A 21014-nucleotide genomic window follows, 5' to 3' on the forward strand; every position below is an offset into this window, starting at 1 on the left:
TTTGAACGTATGTGCACAAAATAGCTGTTTTAATTCTGGGACTTGCAGCTTCTATTGTTTGCCGTTACAAGTCTGTGCTCCAAGTCTTGGCTTCCAAATACCTCACGTTGCATTGGGTCCGTTTAGTGAGTAATGGAGTTTGGAGGCCAAGACGTCGGCCATTCATAGCTGTTAAGTGGTGGCCCTACGCTTTGCATTCTGGGACGTGTAGTTTTGTTTTGCCCCGTAATGAGATTACACGGAGCCACACGACTCCCAGGCCCTGAGCTGGTCCTCAGAGTGCACCATTTAGGTGGCTGCCTTGGCTGCTGGCGCCCAGACACTTCCCCCAGCTTTGGAGGAGGTGGGGCACCCTCCCCGGGGCATTAAGTGGCTGTAGTGAGTGCGTGGGCACAACTCACAGCCCTGCGCTACTACAGACCCCTTGAAGGACACCAGCTCTGCCAGCCTGCCCCTGTGCGCTCCAACGAAGTTCACCGCACAGCAATGTAACTACGTTACCCCTTGTAAGAAAGCCTGGCAATGCTGGTGCGCCTCCGTGAATCCTGCCCTTTCTTCATAATAGAAGTGGGAGTGAGGTGTGTTCCTCCTCTCCCCCCCGCCCCACCTCTCCTCCCTCTCTCTCTCTCTCTCTCTCTCTCTCTCTCTCTCCCCCGTTCCCACACACACAGGAATCCCAATGGATGAGAGGCGAGAGGCACCGCGCCAGGACCGTGCCAGCGAGGTGTGGCCAGTATTTAAATCTCTGATATGCCGCCTGCCTGTATATAAAGTGCCGTCTGCTGCCGGGGATGGCCAGACCCACGTCCAGACATGACAAGCCGGAGGAGAGCGACGCCTGCGAGTGCGAGGAGCCCGCCGAGGAACAGGGGGACCCCGGCCCCCTTTGCGCCGCTCTAGAGGAGGAGCAGGGCTTGCCAGTGGAGTTTCCGAGCCTCTCTTTTTGAGGGTGGACCAGGAGGGCGCCCGCGTCCGCGCACACGCTTCTCGCTTGTCGGGGTTCGTGGCTTCCGTGCCATGGCTGATGTCGGGGGGCTTCTGGGGGCCCTGGATTTGGATCTGCACGGGTTCTCGTCCTCCCTCGGGAACATGGCCCTAGCCGACTCCCCCGGCTTTCTGAACGAGCGGCTGGGGCAGATCGAGGGCCGGCTGCAGCGGGGCTCCCCCACCGACTTCGCCCATCTGAGGGGCATCCTGCGGCGGCGGCTCCTCTACTGCCGGACCGGCTTCCACCTGGAGATCTTTTCCAACGGCACCGTGCACGGCACCCGGCAGGACCACAGCAGGTTCGGTAAGCGTCCCCAGGTCCGACCACTCTGGGTGTAGGGGGCGGGGGTGGCACGGGGCGAGGCACGAACGTGGATGCACCATCTACAAGTGGCACCACTCGGGGTGGCAGGTGGCATAGGCGAGGCACGAAAGTGGATGCACCTTCTACAAGTAGCACCACCCAGGGTGGCAGGTGGCATGGGCGAGGCACGAAAGTGGATGCGCCTTCTACAAGTAGCACTACCCAGGGTGGCAGGTGGCATGGGCGAGGCACAAAGTGGATGCACCTTCTACAAGTAGCACCACCCCCCAGAGCGGCAGGTGGCATGGGCGAGGCACGAAAGTGGATGCACCTTCTACAAGTAGCACCACCCAGGGAGGCAGGTGGCATGGGCGAGGCACGAACGTGGATGCACCTTCTACAAGTAGCACCACCCAGGGAGGCAGGTGGCATGGGTGAGGCACGAACGTGGATGCACCTTCTACAAGTAGCACCTCCCAGGGTAGCAGATGGCATGGGCGAGGCAATAAAAAGTGGATGCACCTTCTACAAGTAGCATCTCCCAGGGTGGCAGGTGGCGTGGGAGAGGCACAAACGTGGATGCACCATCAACAAGTAGCACCACCCAGGGTGGCAGGTGGCATGGACGAGGCACAAAAGTGGATGCACCTTCTACAAGTAGCACCACCCAGGGTGGCAGGTGGCATGGACGAGCCACAAAAGTGGGTGCACCTTCTACAAGTAGCACCACCCAGGGTGGCAGGTGGCATGGGCGAGGCACGAAAGTGGGTGCACCTTCTACAAGTAGCACCACCCAGGGTGGCAGTTGGCATGGGCGAGGCAATAAAAAGTGGATGCACCTTCTACAAGTAGCACCACCCCCCAGAGAGGCAGGTGGCATGGGCGAGGCACGAAAGTGGATGCACCTTCTACAAGTAGCACCACCCAGGGTGGCAGGTGGCATGGGCGAGGCACGAACGTGGATGCACCTTCTACAAGTAGCATCTCCCAGGGTGGCAGGTGGCATGGGAGAGGCACAAACGTGGATGCACCATCAACAAGTAGCACCACCCAGGGTGGCAGGTGGCATGGGCGAGGCAATAAAAAGTGGATGCACCTTCTACAAGTAGCACCACTCAGGGTGGCAGGTGGCATGGGCGAGGCACGAAAGTGGATGCACCTTCTACAAGTAGCACCACACAGGTGGCGAGGCATGACCACCTAAAGCCCTTTCTACCTATAGAACCACCCAACGCCCAGAGTGGCAGAGGACAATGGCGTTAGGCATGACAGAGCCCCCACCGTCTACATGCAGCAGTACCCACGGTGGCAGGGGGCATACGGGTGGAGCACGATAGTGGATGCACTTTCCACAAGCAGCACCGGCCATTCAGTGGCAGAATGATCGAGAGCCACACGTGGCACGATTCCAGAGTGGCAAGTGACACTGGCAAGAGAAAGCGGTGGACGTGTCTTCTTCGCAGCGCACCACCTTAGGGGGCCCAAGGTGGCATGCATATGGGGGATATCAGGGCAAGACATGAACGTGCCACGCCTGGGTCCGGGGGTTATGTTATGCTATGTATGTAGTTGATATGTATAAAGCGCCGCTGCCATCGTCATGGCCTCCAGGCGCTCGGGGGGGGGGGGGGGGGCAAGCTACATAGCGTGTCGCTTCATGCAGCTCCAACGTAGAGTCCAGTGTGGGAAGGTGCACAGGGGCTCACAACTCCCCCCCGCCCACACACGGGCAACAGACGCTGGTGCATGTGTCTTGTTCACAGAGCACGCACCTGGTATCCAGGTGTGGTAGGGCACAGGGGCACGTCTAGGGGGCAGGCAAGGTGGTGGGTACACCTTTCAAGAGCTCCATATGTTAGATACCCCTTCAACAAGCGCTAGATGTTGGATACACCTTCAAAGAGTTCCAGATGTTGGATACCCCTTCAGCAAGCGCTAGATGTTGGATGCACCTTCAAAGAGTTCCAGATGTTGGATGCACCTTCAAAGAGCGCTAGATGGTGGATGCACCTTCAAAGAGTTCCAGATGTTGGATGCACCTTCAAAGAGCGCTAGATGGTGGATGCACCTTCAAAGAGTGCCAGATGTTGGATACCCCTTCAAAGAGCGCTAGATGCTGGATACACCTTCAAAGAGTTCCAGATGTTGGATGCACCTTCAAAGAGCGCTAGATGGTGGATGCACCTTCAAAGAGTTCCAGATGTTGGATGCACCTTCAAACAGCGCTAGATGGTGGACACATCTTCAAAGAGTGCCAGATGTTGGATACACCTTCAAATAGGGCCATATGGGGGATACACCTTAAAAGAGAGCTAGATGGGTACACCTTCAAAGAGCGCCAGAAGGTGGATACAACTTCAAATAGCACCAGATGGAGGATACACCTAAAAAGAGCACTAGATAGATACACCTTCAAAGAGGCTAGATGGTGGATACACCTTCAAAGAGGCTAGATGGTGGATACATCTTCAAATAGCACCAGATGATGGATACACTTTCAAGTGTGGTAGATATGCCTTCCAAAATGCTAGATTGAGGGTGCATCTTCAATTTCTGAAATCAAATTCGCCATCTCGCACATCTCGGGTGTCAAGCGGTCAAGGGAAGGAACCTGCTTGGCACGGCTTGGCGGTCCAGGGCTCTCGGGTGATATGAGAAGAAGACAGGGTGGTGTGGGCACTTTCTTCCCATCACACCCCACCGGGGGTATGGGGGCGGAATCTGTCCTGTGATTACTGGGGCCTTTTGCTGGTGTTTGGTGGGCTGCGATAGAGGGCAGCTGTGTCGAACGTGCGGCGCACACGGCAAAGGATGGCCCTTAGACCAGCCAGTGGACGGACGGATGGGATGTGTGGAGGAACGGGTCTGACGTGGGGAGGGTCGGGAGGGACTGGAGGGGTGGTCGTGTTTTCTAGTTTCTCTCACCTTAGGCCAAGTTAGGGAACTGTGTGTATATAGAGCGCCAAGAAGCTGCCAAAACGGCAGAAGCCATGCTATATAGGACCCGCATTACTGCCGTCACATTCTCCCGCATGGGTGTGTATTTGCGGGAGGCACGCGGTGCAGGCATCCCACCTTTCATTCCCTAGGCGTTCACGTTCGGCACTCAACTCACTGGCGCTTTATTGCACATGGCAGGCACTCTTGAATGGGCGGGAGCCGGTCCATCTGCACAGCCCCGCTTCCCAGCCACATTCCTTGGCGTCTGCCTTTTGGCTCTGAAGTGATCGCCAAACTATGGGCAGGGTGGCACGTAGCAGGCTACCCGCTGCACGAGCTGTCCCATAGGGATCTGGAAGTAGAGCGATTAAGGGTGCCAGAGCCATGTGTTGCTAAGGCTCCTGCAAATAGGGGCTTTGGGGGGACAGGGAGCTAGGTGTTGCTAGGGGTCCTGCAAATAGGGGCTTTGGGGGTCAGGGAGCTAGGTGTTGCTAGGGGTCAGGCAAATAGGGGCTTTGGGGGACAGGGAGCTAGGTGTTGCCAAGGGTCCTGCAAATAGGGGGCTTTGAGGGACAGGGACCCAGGTGTTGCTAAGGGTCTGTAGATAGGGGCTTTGAGGGACAGGAAGCTGGTGTTGCCTATAGGGGCTTTGAGGGACAGGGAGTTGGTGTTGCTAAGGTCCCTGCAAATAGGGGCTTTGATGGATTGGGTCCCAGGTGTTGCTAAGGGTCCTGCAAATAGGGGTGTTGTGGCACCGGGGGCTAGCTGTTGCTAAGGTTCCTGCAAATATGGGATTTGAGGGACAGGGAGCTAGGTGTTGCTAAGGGGGCTGCAAATAGGGGCTTTGAGGGACAGGGAGCTGATGCTGCTAAGGGTCCTGCAAATAGGGGTTTTGAGGGACCGGAGGCTAGCTGTTGCTAAGGGTCCTGCAAATATGGGCTTTGGGGGGACAGGGATCTAGGTGTTGCTAAGGGTCCTGCAAATAGGGGGTTTTGAGGGACCGGGGGCTAGCTGTTACTAAGGGTCCTGCAAATATGGGCTTTGAGGGACAGGGAGCTAGGTGTTGCTAAGGGTCCTGCAAATAGGGGTTTTGAGGGACCAGGAGCTAACTGTTGCTAAGGGTCCTGCAAATATGGGCTTTGAGGGACATGGAGCAGGTGTTGCTAAGGGTCATGCAAATAGGGGGTTTTGAGGGACCGGAAGCTAGCTGTTGCTAAGGGTCCTGCAAATATGGGCGTTGAGGGACAGGGAGCTAGGTGTTGCCGAGGGGCCTGCAAATAGGGGCTTTGAGGGACAGGGAGCTGGTGTTGCCAAGGGTCCTGCAAATAGGGGTTTGAGGGACCGGGGGCTAGCTGTTGCTAAGGGTTCTGCAAATAGAGGTTTTGATGGAGCGGGGGCTAGCTGTTGCTAAGGGTCCTGCAAATATGGGCTTTGAGGGACAGGGGTCTAGCTGTTGCTAAGGGTCAAGCAAATATGGGCTTTGAGGGACAGGGAGCTGGGTGTTGCTAAGGGGCCTGCAAATATGGGCTTTGGGGGACAGGGATCTAGGTGTTGCTAAGGGTCCTGCAAATAGGGGGTTTTGAGGGACCGGGGGCTAGCTGTTACTAAGGGTCCTGCAAATATGGGCTTTGAGGGACAGGGAGCTAGGTGTTGCTAAGGGTCCTGCAAATATGGGCTTTGAGGGACAGGGAGCTGGGTGTTGCTAAGGAGCCTGCAAATAGGGGCTTTGCGGGACAGGGAGCTAAGTGTTGCTAAGGGGCCTGCAAATGTGGGCTTTGAGGGACAGGGAGCTGGGTGTTGCTAAGGGGCCTGCAAATAGGGGCTTTGGGGGGACAGGGAGCTGAGTGTTGCTAAGGGGCCTGCAAATAGGGGCTTTGAGGGACAGGGAGCTGGTGTTGCTATGGAGCCTGCAAATAGGGGCTTTGCGGGACGGGGAGCTGGTTTTGCTAAGAGTCCTGCAAATAGGGGCTTTGAGGGACAGGGGGCTAACTGTTGCCTATAGGGGCTTTGAGTGAACGGGAGGCAGGTGGTTCTAAGGTCCCTTTGGTAGGAGTTATTGGGGTACTGGAGCTAGGGTGGGCAGATGTATAGTACTGGACTAATGGCTGCCGAGTGAGCTGGAGCTAGGCGGTTAGTTGGCATTGGGAACTGGGGCCCTTGGGATACTGGTACTGTGATAATGTGGGCACGCCAGCCCAGTGCGAGGGTACCAGAACTAATGGTTCTGAGGATCCTTGCGCTGGGGCCACAGATGGTACTAGAATGTGTTGGTGCTTGATGTCAGGGTGCTTGCAGAACTGGAACTTGAGATTTCGTGGCCACTGGAAATGAGGGCGTTGGTGTTACTGGGGGCAATCATTCTGTTGGTACCTGCACTGGAGGTGTTCAGAGTACGAGTCTTGGGTGTTCTGAAAGTCGGGTGAATGCAAACGCGTGCTATAAGGGATCCCTATACTGGAGCACGGGGTGATGAGGGTATTCCAGCACAGGGTTCTGAAGATTCGGTACCTAGGAGTTGGTGGGCACTGAATCTAGAGTTGTTGAGAGTATTGGCACTTGATGGGGGGGTTGGGGGGCAACAGGGCTGTTGCCAGGGGTTACTGGAACTAAACTGGCCCATATACTCAATGGGTTTTGAACATATACCAGGGAGCCGCGAGGGGTGTACTCAAAGTAGGGGGCCCCAGTGTGCTGGAACTTTAGGGGTGGGGGGTGCAGCGGAGAGAGGACTGGCCGATAGGGGGATGAATGGGTGAAGAAAGGAACTAGGGGTGGGCACAAGTGGAAGGAAACCATGTGGGGTTTAACAGACTTAGAACTATTTGCTTGCTTGGTCAGACGCTTCTACACCATACTTGCCACGCAGAGGGCATAACTACTGCCAGCGGGTGCAGACCCTTGTCATGGTGCCTTTTCAAAGGTCCAATGAGTATACCAGTGCAGGTGGGCCGGGAACGTGGGGGACAATGAGCTGGTGCCCAAGAAAGTGGACATGTGATGACAGTGAGACATGCATACACATACTGAACACTTTGGCCTTGGGCCAGTATTTGCGTGCACCACAGTGAGAGGTTTTGGAAGTAGGAGAACCGAGTCTATGGAAACTAAAGTCCCTTAGAGTAACTGAACTTACAGCCCGTAGGGTTTTAGAAATAGAGGTGCTGAGGGGACTGGAACTAGAGCTGCGTGCCAGTCCTACAGATAAAGGGTGTATCATATCAGCCACTTTTACTCCCTAAAATTAGGCAAATACTCCCAGAAAATCAAAATAGGGAGTAAAAATACTCCCCATAGAAATAGGACAACAGCCTGTCCCCCTGCTTTCATCCGCCCACCTCCCTGGATATGATTGGACTAGAAGCACACGTAGTGCCACTAGAGGAAACACTACTATTATCTGCCTACCTCATCTGGAGAGGTAAACATGTATATTTTAACGTGCATGACTCCAAAACATTTTTCTTTTATAGTTTAAACCTTTTTACCCGCTTATTAAATAAGCGCATTGGAATGGGACTTACGTTTTAACTCCCTACAAAAACATTTTACTCCCAACTTCAAAAAATAGGGAGTAAAATACTCCCACTTCAAAATGTTATCTGGAGCACTGCTGCTTGGAGTTCCTGAACTTGAAGCCCGGAGGGTTTCAGAAGTAGGGGTGCAGAGGGTACAGGAACTAGAGCTGCTTGGAGTTCCTGACCTTGGAAGCCAGGAGGGTTGGAAAGTAGGTGTGATATGGGTTCAGGAACTAGAGCTGCTTGGGGTAGTTGAACTTGTAGCCCTGGGGGTTCTGGAAGTAAGGGTACAGAGGGTGTTGGAAGTAGAGCTGCTTGGAGTACTGGAACGTATATGCCCGTGGGCTCTGGATGAAGGGGTACCAATACTACTGGAACTAGAGCTGCTGGGACTACCTAGACTTGTAGCCCTGAGGGTTATGGCAGTAGGAGTGGAAAGGGTACTCGGACCCTGGCTGTTTGGGGTGCCATAGGGTTTAGGAAGTAGAGGTGCTAAGAGTACAGTAAATTGAGCTGTTTTCTCTTACCCACCCGTCACCTGTGAAGGTAGGCGAGGGGCTGATCAGCAACTAACGAGTTCAGCTGCACTGGGTGTGCTTTGATTCCAGTTGCATAGGTGCCTGTCTGGCTTTTATTTCCCTGTTCATAGTCTGGAAGTTCTATGACTGGTGCTGAACTTGGAGCGCAGAGGGTTCTGGGAGTAGAGACCCAAGAGTACTGGAACTAAAGCTTTTGGGGGGTCAGGGGGTGGGCGCTCTACATGTGTAGCTCTGCGGGTTCTGGAAGTAGAGGTGCTAAGGGTGCAGGTTCTTGGCCTGTTTGGGGCACTGGGGCCCTTGGGGGGGTTCCTGAATCTGGGGTCGTGCTGGTTCTGGAAGTAGGGGTGCTAATGGTGCAGGATCGTGAGCTGCTTGGGGTTCCCGAATCTGGGGTCCTGCTGGTTCTGGAAGTAGAGGTGCTAAGGGTGCAGGATCTTGGCCTGCTTGGGGTTCCTGAATCTGGGGTCCTGCTGGTTCTGGAAGGAGGGGTGCTAAGGGTGCAGGATCGTGAGCTGCTTGGGGTTCCCGAAGCTGGGGTCCTGCTGGTTCTGGAAGTAGGGGTGCTAAGGGTGCAGGATCGTGAGCTGCTTGGGGTTCCTGAATCTGGGGTCCTGCTGGTTCCAGAAGTAGGGGTGCTGAGGGTGCAGGATTGTGAGCTGCTTGGGGTTCCTGAATCTGGGGTCCTGCTGGTTCTGGAAGTAGGGGTTCTGAAGGATATTGGCCTGCTTGTGATTCCTAAATCTGGGATCCTGCTCGTTCTGGAAGTAGGGGTGCTAAGGGTGCAGGATCTTGAGCTGCTTGGGGTTCCTGAATCTGGGGTCCTGCTGGTTCTGGAAGTAGGGGTGCTGAGAGTGCAGGATTGTGAGCTGCTTGGGGTTCCTGAATCTGGGTCTGCTGGTTCTGGAAGTAGGGGTTCTAAGGGTGCAGGATCGTGAACTGCTTGGGGTTCCTGAATCTGGGGTCCTGCTGGTTCTGGAAGTAGGGGTGCTAAGGGGACAGGGTCTTGAGCTGCTTGGGGTTCCTGAATCTGGGGTCCTGCGGGATCTGGTAGTAGGGGTGCTAAGGGTACAGGATCGTGAGCTACTTGGGGTTCCTGAATCTGGGGTCCTGCTGCTTCTGGAAGTAGGGTGCTAAGGGTACAGGATCTTGGCCTGCTTGGGGTTCCAGAATCTGGGGTCCTGCTGGTTCTGGAAGTAGGGGTGCTAAGGGGACAGGATCGTGAGCTGCTTGGGGTTCCTGAATCTGGAGTCCAGCGGGTTCTGGAAGTAGGGTGCTAAGGGTGCAGGATCTTGGCCTGCTTGGGGTTGCTGAATCTGGGGTCCTGTTGGTTCTGGAAGTAGGGTGCTAAGGGTACAGGATCTTGGCCTGCGTGGGGTTCCTGAATCTGCGGTCCAGCGGGTTCTGGAAGTAGGAGGGCTACGGGTGCAGGATCTTGGCCTGCGTGGGGTTCCTGAATCTGGGGTCCTGCTGGTTCTGGAAGTAGGGGTGCTATGGGTGCAGGATCTTGGCCTGCGTGGGGTTCCTGAATCTGGGGTCCAGCGGGTTCTGGAAGTAGGGGGGCTACGGGTGCAGGATCTTGGCCTGCGTGGGGTTCCTGAATCTGGGGTCCTCCTGGTTCTGGAAGTAGGGGGGCTACGAATGTAGGATCTTGGCCTGCGTTGGGTTCCTGAATCTGGGGTCCTGCTGGTTCTGGAAGTAGGGGGGCTACGGATGTAGGATCTTGGCCTGCTTGGGGTTCCTGAATCTGGGGTCCAGCGGGTTCTGGAAGTAGGGGGGCTACGGGTGCAGGATCTTGGCCTGCGTGGGGTTCCTGAATCTGGGGTCCTGCTGGTTCTGGAAGTAGGGGTGCTACGGGTGCAGGATCTTGGCCTGCTTGGGATTCCTGAATCTGGGGTCCTGCTGGTTTTGGAGGAGGGGTGTTGAGGGTACAGGATCTTGGCCAGCTTGGGGTTCCTGAATCTGGGGTCCAGCGGGTTCTGGAAGTAGGGGTGCTACGGGTGCAGGATCTTGGCCTGCGTGGGGTTCCTGAATCTGGGGTCCTGCTGGTTTTGGAGGAGGGGTGCTGAGAGTCTGGGAACTTGAGGAGGCGGTGGACAGCCACTATCTCATTATGAACACACCTGGAAGGCAGAGTATCCGAGGGCCAGGTTTCATGGGGATGCACTAACACCCGCATAGAAAAGAGTAACGCTTGTACACAGAGGCTGAGGTATGAAAGCCAGCAGGCCTTGAAGGATGCGACCCAGCCTTTTTTCAGTGCTAGTGGGAGTATGGTCCTAGGATTCAGCACGTCTACAGCCCTCGGACTTCCTTCAGCAACTCGTAGTCTTGTAACGTAACAAGGCATTTGTATAGTGCCTTTCCCCATTGTTATGGCCTCAAAGCGCTCTAAGTGAACGCCCTTGGAGTACTGAAGTCCGAGGCCTTTGGAATGCGCGTTATTTTAGCAGGTACGGAGTTAGGTAGAGGTGGCTCAGTCCCTGCTAGTTAAGTGTACTTTAGTTAAAAAGTAAAAATTGAAGGAACACACGCCTAAAAGTCCCGCAAGGCATTGCTTGATAACATTAAAAACATGCATGGGTGTGCAGTCAACATGGAGGCACGTGGTCACCCTTTCCACAATGCAGGCAGTTGCTACGCATTGCCATAACTTAATGCAACTATTAAAAAAAAAAACGATAATAAAAACAAATAACAAGTTGGCCAGAAGCCTGTTGCCTGAGCAGCAGCTTTGCCGTCAAAGGCCTTCCTTTACCAAACCTTTGGTGGCAGAGGTTTGAGTGCAATTTGCTCAGATTGACAGCGCATACCACAACTCCCAGAATGCATTGATTTGTGAAACGAAGACAAGGGGTGGACAAGTAGTAGCTTTAAGTTTACCGGCGGGGTTTCAGAGTGTTTGTCCGCGCGGTAAAGGAGGCCCACGTGCACGTGAGATTGGAGAGTGTCAGGATCTCCCAGGGCTGAACCGGCAAGCAAGTAGCCACAACACACAGGGTGTCAAAAGGGTTGCACTGTCCCTGGTCGGGCTTATGGAACCACGGATAGGCCGCAGAACACAATCTTGTAGACCCAGGTTCGTGATAGAAAAGCATGCAAAGTATTGTTACTTTAAAACCTTGAGCTGGATAAAGGTGATTGTGAGTGGACTCAACATTAACGCCCATGCCGTCCATAGACTTAAATAGGCCTGTCCACTCAAACCACAGTCATCTGATTTCAAACGCCCTGGCGAACCAAAAGGTTAAGCGATGTACAATTACAACGAAATAGCAACAGTGTTTATTCATTTCGGGACTGTCGTGGGGCCTTTAGAAACTTCGCAAATCGTATAGACACTGCGGAAAATGTGTACTGTGTAAACTGAGCTGTTATTAACAAGATCAGGCTGCGCCACAGATGCGCAGCGCAAACACGAACAGCTCCGCCTAGCCCTTGGTTGGTGTTCCTCCGCGCTCCTAGCGGCCTCCTTCCCCCTCCCTATGCCGGGCAGCGCTCCCCTCCCCTCTCCTCTCCTCCAGAAACAGGTGTCTCACCTCTGCCTGGAACACGCCCTCTCCCCCCTGCTTCCCCTCAGCGGCTGCTTCAAAGCTCTCCAGCCGCCCTGCGCCGCACGCAGCACACATTACACCCTGGGAAACAGAGACCGTACCCTCCCAAACACATGCGCTCAGCCCACAGCAATGTGGCCACTTTTTTTGGGGTCCAATTTCCTAGTCCTCCAATTTAAACTACAGGTGCGCTGCCAAAGTAAATCAAAGCTGTTTTGCTCTTTGCGTTTGTTCCGGGCTGGGCTGACTTGAGCACACCTTGATCTCGGTAGGAGGTTACAGACCTTTTGGAGCATGTCTGACTTGTGACTGACAATGGCCCATCCCACCTGACTATGATTTAGCACAGAAGCCTGCAAGGCCCGTCCTCAAAAGTGAAGCCCACTCCAGGTTTTCCAGTTCCATGAGCGAGAAAGCCTCTCGTCCCATTAAAAATGTACATTTCCATATTTAAATTTCCCCATATCAGTAGAAACACATTTGGCTAATTTTCCAATTGAAATTCATTATCTTGTACAGCACCCCACCCCTCTATGTTAAATGTGCCCTTTACATGGTTAAATATGAAATGACTAGTGTGTTTAGTAGCAGTCATGTTTGGTCTGTTTCACAACGCTTCCAATGTTGACAGATGAGGCACCCACCTGAACACCAGCAAGATACACTGACCTGCCCAGGATCAGAGGGTTTGCTCATAAAGGGAACCCCGAATTAGAACTGCAGCCACTAATTGCCCACACTTTGTATAAATGGATTCTTCCTGATCACAAACTCTACCCATTACCTACGGAGTCCTGCAAGGATCCATCCTGTCCCCTGAGATCTTCAATCTTTACATAGAACCGCTTGGAACGCTCTTCTCTCCACACAACATCCACCAAGGCGCATATGACACGCAGCTCTACCTCAAGATATATTCCATCGAAGACATCCACAGGCTTAAGGCGCGCTGCACATTGATCAAGTCCTGGACGCCCAATGCTTACCTGAAGCTCAACCCCTCCAAAACTGAATTCTTACTGGTGACCAACAACACCGAACACCCAGAGATCCAACCTGGCTCAAGGGCTTCATGCCCCCAGGTGACCACCTGTGCCAAGACCCTTGGGTTCAATATCGACAGAAAACTCACGTTCAAACAGCACATAGCAAGGAAGACACAAACGGCTTGGTTAAAAAAAATCAACTTCAGATCGGTCCAAGCCTTGGTCCTCTCCCACCTGGAGGGCATTGCCACGCCCTTTTGGAGGGCTTTCCGGTGACTACCCTTGCACCCCCGAGATGTGTCCTGCATGCAGCAACAAGACTCATAAAGGAGTCTGCACATTCAACCACATCACTCAACCCTCGCTGAACTGCACTGGCTCCCGCTGCACGCCCGTATCATCTTCAAATCCTGTTGCCTCATCTACAAGGCTGTCAACCTGAAGTCCCCAAACTACCGCACCGAGAAACCCAGCATCTCCGGAGGCCTGCGATCCACCAGAAGTAAGGAAATGTGCAGACTTAAACTCTGACGGTGCAGGAAGGATAGAACCAAACACTGGCCTTCAGACTCTGGAACCTCCGCCCCATCAACATCAGACTTGCCCCATCGCTTCTACAGTTCAGCAAAGAGCCCAAGACCATCCTCTTCAAGGAATGGCAACACCTAGGTCCACACCCTGCACGCCCCACCCTGCCTGAGACGCAGCAATCTGCTCCCCACTGTCTCCTCCCCTGGTTGCTTGTAGATCCCTTGCTGCCAATTACCCACCTTTGCCTTCTCCTGTTAGATCCCCGCTCCCCTTTTCTCTGCTTCCCTCACTGTGTTCTTCCCACTATGATTGCATGTTTTCGCGACGCTCTCTCTGCGCTCAGCAAATACCATAATAATGATCACAAACTGAGCCAGAAGACGGCACTTGGTTTGATGCATTATTTGTGGATGCATTTGTCTGTGTAAGGTTCAGGTAAGGCCATTCCAGGAGTTGGGGCCCTGTTCAATAGCTGTGACCAGAAAAATGCAGAATATATATTTAGTCATTTGCATGCGTTATAGGGGTTCTGTTTTTGAGGTCAAAACATGAGTGTTCGATCCTGCCACACGAGCACCCCCCCCCTTCCCCCAAGGCAGCCTGACATAAAAATCACACCGGATCACTGGGTCATGAGGGTCCTTTGCAGGAACGGAATTCTGCATAGTAGTTGCATAGTTAATATTGAGGGGAAAAGAAACTACAAGTCCCAGAATTAAAGGTTTGGTTGGTTGGCGAAATAGCTAGGACTGGCAGACGAGAATCCGTGTGACTTAAGGACAGTTGGCAGCTACTTGTCAGCAAAGTGCTGCTCAGAAGAGATATTTAAGTTATAGTTTATATCTCTTATTCATACTGTGATTACCAGATGACATAATATATTTCTAGGCCGGACCTTTATCATTGGCTGCTTGAAACTATGACGGGAGGATAGCTCAGGGGCAACGTGCTCGCCCTGGAAGCAAGACGACACGGAACCACACAGGTTCGATCCCGGGTCTGCACTAAGTAACCAAACAGCACCTTTAATCATTGTGTCCCTCCTCATATCCAATCTCCCTCCTAGCCGTACTCCAGTACAACAGTTCCGGCTCAGAGGAGACACTTTAGCGCTATCTAAAAGCCAAAACTAAAAAATAAATGGGCGCTATCTGGCTCCTGCTTGTAGGTCGGAGCCTCCTTAGATTAACGCCGTCTACCACCTGGAGTTACTGTGGACCCCTAGACAACTGATGGCGTACACAAATGCGCACATGTGTGGCATGGCACATGCGTAGGTCATATGGCGCTCTCAGAAATGTGCATGTTACTCTTCGTTCTATTTGAAATTGTTTTTAAACTATGCAAACGTATGCAAGTCACTGGGTGTGGAATTTAGAAATACTGAGCAAATACTCATTCATTCGCTTTCTTTTGACAGTGATTATTTAGTGATCATCCAGGGGGGTACTCAAAAATAAGGAATAAGGGGTCTAATAAACAATGGGTGTAGCTTGAAGCTTGGTTTCTTGTGCACTCACTATATGCACAGCTAGCGCCCACCTCAGAAATAGCTCCTACTCCTCAGGTGATGCCCTGTCCACAGGAGCGCCTGCTCATCACCTCTCTATTTCAATCCCAGTGCGTAGGTGGTGTTGCGTTCATGGCATAGCACACCCTCACTTCTGGACTTTTACTTTGAAGTTACCCAAAATCACACATTCCAGAATGAGTGCTATTGTCATGAGCAAGCTCAGAACTGGACGTGTTGTTCCAGTGACGTGAAGTCTTCTGGTCATCCTCTACAAAATGCACTCCAGTGCTAGGGCTGCAGAGAAAGAATGTATCCCTTAGGCAGGAGCACCCTCGGCGGGGGAGCCAGCCAATCAGTAGGCTTGCAATGCGGGCTGACACTGCTAGTGTCCTTCCCCCTGCCCACCATCTCCCCCTGACCCCCACAGCCACCTGCTGCATTTGCCTTTCTTTTCCCTCCCCCATCCCACATACCGGATTGCTGCGTCGAGGGGCCGACCGTCTGCAACTGCTTTCACTGTCCCGGAACTGTTCTTTGTCAAGTTAAAGCGCACTTCTCCCAAGTAACACCCAAAAGCAGTTACAGCTGAAGTGAAATGCGTTTGGCCGTACCTACACGTACACGCCTGGATGACTTCTCAGCCCGGGTGGACGGTAGCTGGCTTCATCTTAGCCAGGGAGAGAGGGCGGAGGCCCTGATAACAGTTCTCTCCTCGCACCCCATCTGCCTATGATTCTTGAAAAACATGTCAAATTGTTATCTCAGCTTAAAAGCTCGGGCAGTAGAGTTGATTATCCTCCAGGCTATTCACAGAGGTTACTCTTTTAGTATCAGGTGGGATGTTTCCCTTGGTATCTCTGGACACCTCAGCCCTGTAGCAGGGGTCATAGTGACTGTTCGCTGTTTTAGTTCCTTCCTAGGCTTGTTTATTATACTCGCGATTGCTACAATCGCCTCGGTTTCTGGATGCAAGGAAAGTGATCACGTGCCTGATGTGTCTTCCAGCAGAGGAGCGAATTCAGCGGAACACTCGGCGTCATCTTTAAAAGCATCCATCGGGCAGCTCCTTCCTGCCTCAAGGAGGACATCACACAATCTGCCCCGGGGTGCAACCTTGCTCACTGGAGGATCACAGAGCTTTCATCCTGAGGGCTCTTACAAACGCAGATTGAAGGCGGGTGAGACAGGCTTTAGAATACATGAACATTCTATTCATGACAGCACATGTTTCTGTAGTGTCGGGCCACTGTTGAAGGGGATATATACTAATTGACCTTTCCACAATTGACTTTGGGAGAATTGACCTGATTTAAAAGGTCAATTAGGACATATATGAGGGGGGGGAACTCCCCGCAACTCCCCACCCAATCCAAAACCCCCTTCAATCTCCCACCCAAACCCCTTATAATATTTATAATCCAAAACCAACCCAATACATATCTAAAATACCTAAAATATAAAGGTCAATTAGGACCACTATAATTAGGTCAATTAGGACAAAAGGTCAATTGTAAAAGGTCAATTTGGGTAATACCATCGAAGAAGCATCTGTTCAGGTAGGTGCTCAGTTTGTGTTCTAGCAGAGTTAAGATCAGCGAGTAGGAGCGACTGATCTCAGGAAAGGAGGTATATAAATATTCTGGTTGACAGACTGAAAAGAAAAAAGAAAATGACGGTGAGTTCTTCCTTCTGCTCATTCAACTCAATGGGTTGTGAACGGGTGCGGCTGCATCCCCCCCCCCCTTGCAGCGTGTTGCACGATGCTCCACTCCTTCATACCCTGGGTCCCTGTTCCACTACTGTTCTTGGGACGCTTCTACCCCTGTCCAGCGCCAGCTGTGGACTGGCCTGCGGGGGGATTCTGGAGATTTCCCAGCGGGCCTCTAGACCATTGGCCTCTTTTCAATGGGCATCCTGGTTTTCTGCTCTTCTCCCAGTCACTGCACACCCTTCCTTCCATCTGTCCTTATCCCCTGTATCCTTGTGTAGCAAAGAATTAGATATAAAACTTCCAGAAAGTTATTGCTCACCCAGCAAACACTTGTGTATAGGCGTGTTATAAATGCCATATCATATATCATGTCACCCTTTACAACAGTTTCATGTCAGCTCCTTTTTTATGTTTAATTACATTTGAATCCATATATAAGGACAAATGTGCTTTAAAAACCCATTATTTGGACCTATTTTTCCAAATGGTCTCGGGTGCAGAACCCCCAAACCTACTTGGATGGGTTTGGTTTGCTCGCTACATTTGCTCGCGCAGTGTAAAATGGGGCCTCTTGGAGAAACATTCCTTGGAGCCCTTTTGATTCCCAGCCCACTCCTGTCTAGCGTCAATGTTCACCAAGTCCCTGAAGGTCTACGAGTCTTTCTGGTGCCCTAGCGCGCGTCTTTGTGAAGCGTTCTTTCGTCCTGTGTCTCCGGCTTGACCTGATATCGCCTACTGGATGGTGAGGTGGCCCCCGAGCTGCTATCGCAGACCTTGTCACAGGGGGGTTCTGTTCCCTGCTGCATTGGGCAGGGCCAGTACATCACCCTCTTGCTATAGGGGTACTTTCTTGGCTTCTTGTGGATAAGTATTATCCCTCCCATGTAAGGAAGATCTCCTTGATATACTTCCGGTGCCTGGACTCTAGTGGCCAAACTCCAGTGGCTCCCAATTCGTAAATGGACTGCATTTAAGTCCCGATATTTCAGAGTGTGATTCGCAACATAGGTCGACCATTGGCCGGATGCATTCGTCCTTGCGTGCTTTGCTCTTCTTCTGAATCGCGGTCATGCTTAACCTATTTCGCTCTTTCGGTCGCTGGACCAGGGATCTGGGATGATCTCCTGCTTGCCGTTTGCATGCTTGTTAGTTTTCTTCTGCTTCCGGGTTAGTTGAAATCCTTTTGGTTTCCTCGCTAAATCTTGTTTCTCTTCCATTGATATTATTCACACCCAGCTAGCGCTGTGATGCCTTCCGGTGACCGTGCGCTTTATAAATAACTACCTATACCCATAACTCAGTGAGATCTGCAGGTGTCCCACGAAAAGTCCCCCAAAGCCAGTGCCTGTTAAACACTCCAGTGCCATCTCTGTTTTCGATCCAATGCCAATCTCATAAATTGGACAAAATACTAAGGCCCAATTTGCAAAGCCACTTTTCCCCCTTTGTGCATGAACAGATGCATATTAACTGTCTACCCTCTTCAGAAATGAGCATAAGCAGGTGTGCATTTTTAGTTTAAGGTTTCAGGGGTGCACTTGTATAAGCTGAAACTATTGCATTAGAGTACAGATAGGGAGAAATGGCGTATGTGGGGGGACACAAAGCCTGTAGGTCTTGTTTCATTATTTGCCCAACCATTGACTGCCCATGGCCATGCTAATCCCTATGGCCATTCCCACTGAGTTCCTTCCTCTACCCACCCAAAACACCCGATCATGAAACTCTTTGAGCTTGCTTTAGTCAAGCCTTATCATCAAACTTTGCAAAGCAGTCTTCTGACTCTGAGCTTTAATGACTTAATTGGAGCTTTAAACTCGATATGGATCCAATAAAAATGTTTTAGCCAGGTCTGCCTTCAACCTCTCAATTTATAAGCACTATTTGTGTGCTTCACTGAAGCCCTGTTAAAAACAAGCATTGAAAAAGCCAACAGTTTAATCTTGTGAGTTTGTTTTATGAATTTACCAGGCATTGCATTTAGATGCCCAGCTGCGCTCAACATTTTACACCTGGTACCATCAATGGGCAGTTAATACCACTACCAGTGCCTGGCAATTGTCTTTCCCAAACTCTTGGCAATGCCAATGCTTGTTGGCTATGTGTCTAAAGATGTGTGGTATGGGAAGGGTGGCCTCAAACCTGTGAGTACACCCTGTATTCACATACCAGTGCAAGAACGAGAGAAAGCTGGAGAAAAAGCCCAGGCTTTCCTGTGAGCCTGTTTGAAACAGTCATAGTCAAATGTGCAATGCACAGAAGGGTCTTGCCTGGATCTTTTCAGCATTGCAGTGGCTGTGAACAGTAGCGGAGCAAGCCTCTGCTGTCCTAAATACCTTTCATGCTGTGTACAAAGTATTACTGCCAGTGGGACAGTTCGAACCCACTATGCTGTGGCGGTGTTCTATCGGTGAGACAATGCACTTTACTGCAGCAGTGGTGCTGAACTTCTCTGCACTCACGGCACCTTTTCAATTGTATGTTTATTTGGGTTATTACTTGAGCGTGTACCTCGCTTCAGGAAATAGCGGAGCGCTGTACATCAGTAGTGGGTACAGGTAGGGCCGGCCTTAGCACTGCCAGCGCTCCGGGTGAGTCACCAAAATTTGGTGCCCCACTCCCCTCGAAGGGGTGGGTGGGACTCCAAATAAAATATTAAGTGATTAACTCCCCCCTCCAGCTGGAGAGTGAATCGCTTCAATAAAGTTGCAGCTGTCAAAGCAGCAGGGGGCTGCCTTTCAAAGGCTGTGCCCTAGTGTGAGAGCGGGACACATTTTGGTGCAATAGGGTGCCCGCCGCTCCTTCAAGGCAGCCCTTGAAAGACTCCTCCAAGATGGCGTGGTGGGGGGGCTAATGGCAGGGTGCCTCTGGCGATCGCCCGGGCGCCCCGCCCCAAGACTGGGCCTGGTTATGGGTATACATAAGATGGTCGGGGAGAGGGGTTCAGTTGCTATAACATTTAATTTATTTTCGGAATACCATTTAGGGAAGCAGGAAAGAGTTGACATTTCCAATTAGGGAGGCGTTTGTGCCTATCGAGGAGGAGGAGCTGAAATGGGCGGTGGGCATTAAGGCGCTTCAGCAAAGGGGGCACTGGTTGCTTAGGATATCCTGCCTGTGAAGCTTTTCCCAACTTTACAAGAACTTCCCTGCACTGGGTGCAAGAGTTCTGCCCCTCTTTAGCAGGCCTGCCAGGCCGTTGAAATGCGTGCACGATGCACACTGGTAAGGCGCCAAATCTCAAGGCAGGTATGCGGATTCTATGAGTCACTGAGACGCCAATTAGGGCACACACCTGCACTCTCCTAGCTGTCTATCCAGCTGTCTCTCGAGAACATCAGCCACAGCAGTGGGGTGTCAAACAGACCCCATTAGCACTGTGAAAGCCTTTAATTCGGGTCTCCCCACCCTTAATTGCTCTTTTCAGGAAGCACTGGTCCCTGGATCTGTCAGAGAGACCTGGATCCCTCCACTTTTAAAGAAAGAGGGCTTAGACCCTAATGAGCCTGCCAACTATCGACCTATAACCACTGTTCCCTTTCTGTTGAAAGTCATAGATAAAATTGCTTGTACACAATACAATGCCTATGTTGAAGAGAAGGGAAATTTTGGCCAGTGGTCAATCTGGCTTCAGGAAGAGACATGGAACCAAAACCGCATTGGTGGACGTTATATCCTGTCCCGCAGAAATTGTGAATCATAGTAGCGTGGCCATGCTTCTGCTGCTAGACCTGTCCGCCACCTTTTATTTAGTAAATCATGATATGATGGCGGACAGGCTGGCCAAGAATGGTATCTGCTCTAAGTTAGCAGTAAACTGGTTCAGAACTTTTTCGGGCCAAGGAAGGCCAAGGTGGTTAGAGGGGACTTTCAGTCACAGGACTCCTTACTTAGTTGCGAAGTACTGCATGGCTGCTGTGTCTCATCTCTGCTTTATAACATCTATTCCAAACCCTTATTTGATCTGCTCGATAGCCTGGGCGTTAAGTTCACTAATTATGCAGATGATACCCAGATCATTCCGATCCTATGAGGCAGATGCACTAAACATCGACAGGGTTTTCAGTGCTCTTTACGGTGTGGATGGTGGAGAATTGTCTTGCTCTTAATGACAAGAAAACAGACATCCTGATTGTTGGGAGGGCTGATGAGCTGAAAAATCTTGATGCCCAATATGAAGCCTTTACTATTGGGGGCAGTAAAATAACGGTCTCCAACCATGTGAAAACCCTCGGGGTCATCTTTGACCGCAACCAAACATGTGTCCTACCTGCGTTCCTGCTGTGCTTATGTGACGCAGCTACTCTGGCATCTATCGGAAGAAAATAGGGCTCTGATAGCAACATCAACAATACACTCTAGGTTGGACTATTGGAACGGGCTACTGATTGGCTCTTCGCAAACCAATATGAAGAGACTGCAAACTATTCAAAATGG

General features: G+C 51.8%; 1 protein-coding gene across 2 annotated transcripts in view; it reads left to right on the plus strand.

The window, feature by feature from the left end:
• The first annotated feature begins 691 nt into the window (after positions 1-691).
• FGF16 (fibroblast growth factor 16) overlaps positions 692-21014 on the plus strand; it is a 44855-nt gene continuing 24532 nt past the window's right edge. For both annotated transcript variants that reach the window (XM_069612583.1, XM_069612584.1), the window contains exon 1: positions 692-1291. In XM_069612583.1, the coding sequence (XP_069468684.1) occupies positions 1018-1291 (274 nt within the window). In that variant the 5' untranslated portion in view covers positions 692-1017. The remainder of the gene's footprint in view (positions 1292-21014) is intronic.

Source organism: Ambystoma mexicanum, chromosome 5p, assembly GCF_040938575.1.
Source record: "Ambystoma mexicanum isolate Mex_15411 chromosome 5p, UKY_AmexF1_1, whole genome shotgun sequence".
NCBI lineage: Eukaryota > Metazoa > Chordata > Amphibia > Caudata > Ambystomatidae > Ambystoma > Ambystoma mexicanum.